The 7,521-nt window shown below is 41.4% G+C and overlaps 2 protein-coding genes and 1 long non-coding RNA gene across 6 annotated transcripts; 1 reads left to right on the top strand and 2 right to left on the bottom strand.

Annotated features, from left to right (window-relative positions):
* Positions 1 to 2,793: 2,793 nt before the first annotated feature.
* LOC121808008 (kinase-interacting family protein-like) lies at positions 2,794 to 5,629 on the top strand. Its single transcript, XM_042208344.1, has 3 exons — positions 2,794 to 2,909; positions 3,391 to 3,520; positions 4,457 to 5,629. Exons 2-3 carry the CDS (start codon positions 3,412 to 3,414, stop codon positions 5,497 to 5,499), a joined length of 1,152 nt encoding a protein of 383 aa, XP_042064278.1. The 5' UTR covers positions 2,794 to 2,909; positions 3,391 to 3,411; the 3' UTR covers positions 5,500 to 5,629.
* LOC121808010 lies at positions 3,649 to 4,509 on the bottom strand. Its single transcript, XR_006052088.1, has 2 exons — positions 4,369 to 4,509; positions 3,649 to 4,268 (listed from the first exon to the last, which is right to left on the bottom strand). It is a non-coding gene; the product is annotated as an uncharacterized LOC121808010 (long non-coding RNA).
* Positions 5,362 to 7,510, bottom strand: LOC121808009. Of its 4 annotated transcripts, none has more exons than XR_006052087.1 (4): positions 6,778 to 7,087; positions 6,526 to 6,680; positions 5,866 to 6,063; positions 5,362 to 5,495 (listed from the first exon to the last, which is right to left on the bottom strand). XR_006052087.1 is itself a non-coding variant. In XM_042208346.1 (4 exons), the coding sequence occupies exons 1-3, from the start codon at positions 7,398 to 7,400 to the stop codon at positions 6,677 to 6,679; spliced, it is 510 nt and encodes a 169-aa protein (XP_042064280.1). In that variant the 5' UTR covers positions 7,401 to 7,510; the 3' UTR covers positions 5,747 to 6,063; positions 6,526 to 6,676. The 4 variants fall into 4 exon arrangements, 2 of the variants coding, with proteins under 2 accessions (XP_042064280.1, XP_042064279.1); XR_006052086.1 differs by lacking the exon at positions 5,362 to 5,495 and having other exon boundaries at positions 5,747 to 5,956; positions 6,032 to 6,063; XM_042208346.1 differs by lacking the exon at positions 5,362 to 5,495 and having other exon boundaries at positions 5,747 to 6,063; positions 6,778 to 6,827; positions 6,945 to 7,510.
* Between the last annotated feature and the right edge of the window lie 11 nt (positions 7,511 to 7,521).

Here is a 7,521-nt window from a genome sequence, read left to right as displayed (position 1 = left end):
CTGAATTGAGCTCAGGCTTGGATTATTGAATAGATGTTGACGAATTTTAGTGAGCCAATTAGGGCATCCGCAATGGGGCGGATGATAGGCCGCCCGATGCCTTGGGCGCGCCATCGTCCGCCACTGTGGGTATGCGGACGATGCCCGATGCATCGTCCGCGCCCTATAGATCGTCCGCGAACGATACGCGGACTATGGGCATCGTCCGTGCTATCATCCGCCCCACCGTGGGCGAGGCGGACGATAGCGCGGGAGTCGAACCCGGGTCTATTGCTTGGAAGGCAATTATCCTAACCGTTGGACTACAAACGCTAGTTGAGATATCTTGAAAACTAAGTTGTTTTATTCGTATGAGAATGATATGATAAAAATAAAAATTCACATCACTTATGATTGAATATGGTGTGATAATTTATGATTAAAAAGTAGAATTCGGTGAAACGGGAATTTGCTTCTTCGAGTTATTAAGATGATTATGTTGTGTGATTGAAATGATTTTTTTTTCCAATTTTTGTAGTGTTTTACTAATTCAAATAAAGAAAATGCTTAGGGCGGCCTATAGAGCGTCACACTGCAGGTGGAAGGGTAGGAGGATAAAATGATGATGTGGCGGTGCATAGGGCGCTCTATAGGGCGTCCTATAGGGCGCCCCATTGCTAATGCCCTTAGGAATATATTTATAATTTAAATTCCCATTGGTTTTTAATAAATTATCAAAATATATACATTTACTAATTTACTTTTTCTTGTTAGACACCAGATTAATTATGTGATGAGTATACTTACTTAATATAGCAATATAAGTTAAGTAATAAATATACTTACTTAATACAGTATATCAATACAAGTTAGTAGGTAGTACTAGTATACTAAATAAAAACTTATATAATTATATACTCATGAATTAGCTCTTTCTTGAGAAACATTTGTAAAACCAAAATGACTCGGTTATTATGATTATGATTTGAGTCTACTCAAATTTACAATCGATCGTTCCCCACAGATATAATTTGTTTCATTCTCCATAGATGAGGCGTAGTATATTTTTATGTTGGTTAACTGAATACGTTTATGATTTAGTAATATTTTGTAGGAGGACAATGCAGCCCTAACACATTAAACATGTCATTAATGTTGACAAATAATCTTGTGAGTAGTGATAAAATGATTGTTTCGAGTTTTACTTATGTTAGTACGAGCATTAATAAGATGGAGAAATGGGAAATGTGAATTAATTGAATGTTATCCCATAATGCACTTGGAATTTAGAATAGTGTAAGAGCATCCGCGATAGCGAACGTCCAACCGGCGTGCACAACGTCCGTCCCGGACGTCCACTATTGAGACAAACAAGACGTACGCGGACGTCCCTTGCGGATGAGAGGTTGTCCGTCGGTTTCCGCGGGCGTCCGCCTCGACGTCTGTCGTGACGTCCGCTATTGCGGCGTCACGACGGACGTCGGGGCGGACGTCCGAATTTTTGATTTTTTTTTATAAAAAACTCTATATATATGGCTTGTTGCACTTCATTTCATTCGCACCACTTGTATTGACGAGTTTCTCTTATTTCTCTCTACGTTTCTATCGATAAATCCAAAATGGTTAGTGGTAGTGGTGGGGATGTTGCTGACAGAAGGCGGCAAATAGCGGAACGGTTACGGGCTTAAACGCCCGGCGAGGTACATCGTCGGATACAAGAGCACCTGCAGCGACATCTGCATCCGGTGGTACCTCGCCCCATCATCCATCGTCGAGCTGTTGTACCCCGAGACAACGTCGCTGCACATCGCTGGTTGTTTGAGGACTACTTCGTGGAGGAGCCGCGGTTTGGGGATAACTTTTTCCGGAGACGTTTTAAAATGCACCGGCCGCTATTCATGAGTATCGTGAACGCTTTAGAGCGTCGGTACAATTATTTCAGGTTCAGGAAGGATGCGAGTGGTAGACCCGGTCTCGGTGGGATGGGCGTCTCTGCGAGACCGGGACGAGACGGGACGCTGCAACACGTCTCGTTGCCGTCTCGTCTCGGAGGGACGAGATACGAGACACTCATGCGACGCGTTGCAGGTGCTCTTAGGCTTTAGGTCTAATGCATTGAGCATTAGCAGTGAGACGCCCTAAGGGACACCCTAAAGCCCGCCCTATGCACCGCCATGTCAGCATTTTATCCTCCTACCCATCCACCTGCAGTGGGGCCCCCTATAAGCCGCCCTAAAGGCCGCCCTATAGGTTTCACTATTGTTTTGTTAATTAGTTTAAATGTTTTCAAATATGTCAATGCAAAATAATTAAAAAATACCACGATTAATTAAAAATGGCAAATCCTACATTGATTAAAAAAAAGTTTTACACGAGTTAGAAATGAAAAAAAAGTTGACTACTCTACAAAAGTCCCAACTTGAGGTGCAGCTCATAGATCATCCCCTGGAGGTATTTTGTTTTGGCCGGGTCCTGACATTGCATGAGGGCGTTGTGCAGAATTAAAAACGTGTTGCATCATCCGCGTCGCCCACAGTGGGCGGACGATGCCCTATCGTACGCGTATCGTCCGCGGACGATCTATAGGGCGCGCGGACGATGCATCGGGCATCGTCTGCGCACCCAAAGTGGGCGGACGATGACGAACCCGAGGTATCGAGCCGCCTATCATCCGCCTCATTGCGGATGCTCTTAAATGCTTGTACGGCCATCTCTCCTATGTGGCATCCTCCCATTGGCTAACAATCAAATCATTCTAGCGCGATTTCTTCTTCCCCTCTCTCTCTTCCATATAACCTCACTCTGACCATTCCATCCCATCCCATCTTTGTCTCTCTCTCTCTCTACTCCAAAGTCCAACCTGCTTCTCCTCTACGCAGCTCACACTCTGTGTGTGTCTGTGTGTGTTGTTTCAGCTCGAAATTCTTAAGGTATCGAGTCGATATATGATTGCATTACGCACTTCTTTCTTCATTTTTGTTTCTGTTTTATTTTTCCTTCTTCAAGGAAAATCATGCAAAGATTCAATTTTTATCTTAATTTTACAGTCCTTTTGAGAGATAGAGAGAGAGAAATTGCTAGCTATGTATCTGTTGATTTCTTTCATCTTCTATAATTGTAAAACAAATCATGTATTTGCTGGTTCATCATTGAATGTGTTAGCTACAGTTGTAGTATTAAATATATCTGCTCATTTGTCAGTCTCACACACTAATAATGTGTGTTTATATTTTTATGACATAATAGTCAGATATAAACGCCGATTTGGATGCGAATTATGACTATATATATGCTGTTAATTAATGTATTTATAATGAGACATTCAGTATTCTGAGATCATTATTTGTGACATGAATTTCTGCATACAGATATGAGAAGTTAATTTCTTAGCTCAAATTTTGAATGCTGTAGGGACCTTATCTGTCTCCTAAAATGGTGGCCAAGGCTGACAAAACTGGCGCCGGAGACCCCTCCCCCATTCACCATTCATCTCGGAGAAAAGGCTTCAACAAACCATCTTGGCTTCTTTGTGCCATTGCTGGTAAATTCCTCTTTTAATCTCCACTTAGATTTGAATTTCCAAACTCATTTTACTTTTTTGGTTACGCATTTAAATTTGAAAAACTGAAAAGCATCATATAGATTCTTGAATGAATAGGAAATGAGAAATATTCCAAGACTAACTCAATTTGTAAGCTAGTGCAGAAAAAGATGGGATTTTTGAATTACAATTTTTAACTGCATCAAGTGGGGCCAGGATGGTTTCTTGGCATTTGCTTTTCTGCATATGTACCTCATAGGTATTGAGTAAAAAAAATACAATCTTGACATGTCATTTTCAACCCCTACAAAAATACATCTGACTCATAAAAGTTTCTATTCACAAAGCTACAAACTTTACCATCTTTTGCTCATCTCACCATTAGCAGAGCCCCTTATTTTCCATTGTTCAAAATTTGAACCCTTTTGGCCAACTAGCTTTTATTGCTGATGGAATATGATTTTGTTCTGATTTTGCCTCTCAGTTTCTAAACCCCATGTGTTCTGCCCACTGTGCTACGTCGGATTTGATGCCTTTTTCAAAATCTTGTGTATATATCTATGATTCTGACTCCTTGTGATTTTTACATTCTCTTATTATTTGTAAAAATCTTAACTTTGCCAAGAAATCCTTATTCACAAGGGCATCACCCATTAATATTTCAAGCTGGATCTATCATGTCTCAATCAAGAAATGCCTTATTGCACACTGCATATTCATCACTGGACTACATTTTTTCTTTAATTACCTGCAAATTCAAACACATGGTTAGGAAATAAAAAATGCAATTATACGGAAGATTTATAGCAGGACTATTTGAATTTCAAATGAAATCCTTTCTACCTCACCTGGGGACCAGTTTTCAACTGCTTCCTTCCAGAAAAAGAAGGCCAACATCTTTCATTTAATGGCAATCGAATTTTGGGTTTTGAATAGATATGGACGAGAGGATGAAGATGCTGACAAGGAAAACAAATAAAGGAAAGAGTCCTGATAGTTTTTCTGAAAGGGCTAATTCTTACTACCACGAGCGCCCTCAGCTTCTGGCACTGCTTGATGACTTGTACAACGGCTACCTCTCGTTGGCAGACCGTTACTGCCAGGTACTTGCCAAGAACCAGCAGCAGCAGAAGCAGAAGCTTCACAGTCGATCCCCTTCCCCTAATGTGCGTGCCAAATTTGAAGATGCAGCTCAGATTGATGAAAGGGACACTGGAGAAGTCATTGATTCTGATGCTGAGAGCTCACTGTCTTTCCAGCCTCCGACTCTGCCACCTGTTGAAACAAAAGAGGTTGATGCTGATATGATTGTTGCAGACTTGATCATGAAGACGGTGGAGTATGACATTGTTCAGAATGAGGTGACTGTGGTGGAGAAGAGGTGGAGTGAGTCGTCAAGGAAGATGGATCTGCAGAAGAACTTGTTGGATGTGCTGGAGTCGGAGAGGTTGATTTTGCTGAATGACAACACGACACTGGGTTACAGAGTGTCTGCATTGGCAGAAGAGAACAAAGGGCTGGCCTCTGAATCTATGTTCTTGAAGAGGAAGGCAGCTGAGCTAGCTAGGTGTGTCTTGAAGACAAGGGAGGATCACAGGGTTTGCATGCTGAGTCGGAAGATTGAGGATCTTCAGGGGCAGATTCACGGATTGGAGAAGAGGAATAAGGAATATTACGAGCAACTTGTGAAACAAGAAGAGAAGAGCATCTCTAAAGGGATGAAGAGTAAAGGTGGAGAAGAGGTGAATTTGGAAGAGTGCTTCCAAGTAGGTGGTGGTGGTGGTGGTGTTGGAGCTATCAGACTGAGTAAATGCTTTAGCTTCAACGTCAAGAAAACAGGCAATCAGCACTCAAAAGGAGATCTGAAAGCAGTTGGTGATCCAGATGGCAGAAAGGGTTCCAAGTTGTGGGAAAAGGTTAAGAAGTTCGATTTGTTCCAGTGTGGTTCTCACTTTGACGCTGCGCCTACTACCACCTGACACATGAAAAGGGCAACAATCCCTTATCCAAACAATAGTATAGCACTTGCTACTTAATATCATATATATATGTAGTATTAGAATTTCTGCTCTGGAATATGCAAGAAATGAAGTGACTTCTTTATTGATTTCCACAGTTTGAAACTTCTAGAGTTTTATACTCCCTCCGTCCCGCACTACTCGCACATTTTCTTTTGGGCACGGAGATTAAGGAATGAGTGATAGACAAAGTCAACAATTACAGCTGTAGGTATAAATTGTTACTAAAAATGGAAAGAGTGCAAATAACTTGGGACGCCCAGAAAGGAAACAAGGGCAAGTAGTGCGGGACGGATGGAGTACTACAATGCAAGATCTAGTAAGAACCTATGCTAGTTTGAATACACAATTCCATCTGAAAGAAGCTTTATCTCAAATTTGCAGGAGAGAGTTTATCTTGAAGCTTTGCTATTCTTGCCTGAAATGAGAATAATCCCACAATGTTCATATAAAGGTAGCATGTGTGTCATAATCTGACCAAAACCAACAGTACCTTGAATGACTTTGATCTGACCAAAGATATGCCTGTAAATATAGCCTTGTGAATCTTTTCATGACCAGTCAGATTTCAAACAAGTGAAAATAATACTCCCTCGATTCCATAATAATAGAGGCGTTTCTTTTCGGCACGGAGATTAAGAAAAATTGTATTAGGTGAGTTAAGTAAAGAGATAATAAAGTGGAAATAAAAAAAGGTAGAGAGATGAAGAGAGAATAAAGTAAGAGAGTAAAGTAGGGTGGAAAAATGTGTTGACTTTTACTAAAAAGGGAAACGACTCTATTATTATGGAACGTACCAAAATGACAAAATGACTCTATTACTATGGAATAGAGGGAGTAGAAGATTGAATTAACACTCAGAAAAGTGGAGTAATGAAGTTGACAAATTTCTTCTGCTATTACATATGCTTCTAAAAGCTATCAATAAGTAAAATCATATAGCCAAATGAATGACAGAATTTTTCCACATTCCAAAGCAAGACTTACCTGAGGATAATGAGGTGCAATAATCAAAGCCTCTTTAACGTCCTCAAACGCTCTCCATCTAAGTCTCCCATCGCCAACCTAGCAGCTGACCTGATAAAAGTACACAATTCTATGATATTCAAATGCAGCGAGTCGAATAGGTTGTTGAGTTTCAACTGCAAATCATTCATATAAGTCAATTAGTCGGAAATCATTATAAAGGCACTAAACATCTCAAATTCCATAGCAAATATGAAGCCAAAGCTCACAAACCTTTCCTTGTACATTATATGCAAACCCCCAAATGGTCTGAGCTGTATAGCCTGCAGATATGCGCGAATATGAGCACTTCCCACTTCCACTCTGAGCATTCATATCAGCAAAGATTCCAATTTTCCAACACACATTCCCACAACTCCATAACAAGTTAAAATTTGCACCTGCGACAGCAAATCAAAAGCCTGGGCAAAATCAGCCTGAGCCATCTCATCTTCACCTCTCTTCCTCAACGCCAGCGCCTCCAAACACTTGCTTTCACCATCGTCATTGTCAGCACCGCAGACAATTGCCATGACATTTGCGACCTTGCTGGGTCCCACAATGCCCCACGAACACACCCCCGGCAGGATCACGATATTGGGGCCGGCGCCGCACCGCCCGAGGCACCCGCATGAGTTCACCGTTACAAACGGCGGCGAAATGCCGGAGAGAACTTGCAGAGCATCCAAAGAGCCCTGCTTTCTGCAAGTCCTGTTTGTGTACACTCTAATTTCGAGCTTTTCCTTCTTTTCTGAAGACGATGAAGCTTTTGGTCTGAATGGGTTGGGTTGTTTTCTGAATTTGTTAGTCGAATAGAGGAGCAAATGGGAGGCGGAAGCAGTGGTTCTCGCTTCCATTTTCACTCAATTCTCATGGAGATGACAAAAACACAAAATTGAATTGGAATAATTAGGGCTTGATTTTGGGCGGCTAAACGACATCGTTCCAGATAAAGGTGTTGAAGAAAAGTCATGATGT

The sequence above is a fragment of the Salvia splendens genome, chromosome 6 (genome assembly GCF_004379255.2).
Source record: "Salvia splendens isolate huo1 chromosome 6, SspV2, whole genome shotgun sequence".
Classification (NCBI taxonomy): domain Eukaryota; kingdom Viridiplantae; phylum Streptophyta; class Magnoliopsida; order Lamiales; family Lamiaceae; genus Salvia; species Salvia splendens.
The sequence above is the reverse complement of the archived record's forward strand: the minus strand, read 5'-3'. Positions and strand labels throughout refer to the sequence as shown.

Excerpts from the sequence above, each read along its gene's own strand:
- LOC121808009 (XM_042208345.1), bottom strand. The coding sequence starts at position 7,400 with ATGGAAGCGAGAACCACTGCTTCCGCCTCCCATTTGCTCCTCTATTCG.
- LOC121808008 (XM_042208344.1), top strand. The coding sequence starts at position 3,412 with ATGGTGGCCAAGGCTGACAAAACTGGCGCCGGAGACCCCTCCCCCATT. Across the intron at positions 3,521-4,456 it reads GCTTCTTTGTGCCATTGCTG|ATATGGACGAGAGGATGAAG; the intron begins GTAAATTCCTCT and ends GGTTTTGAATAG.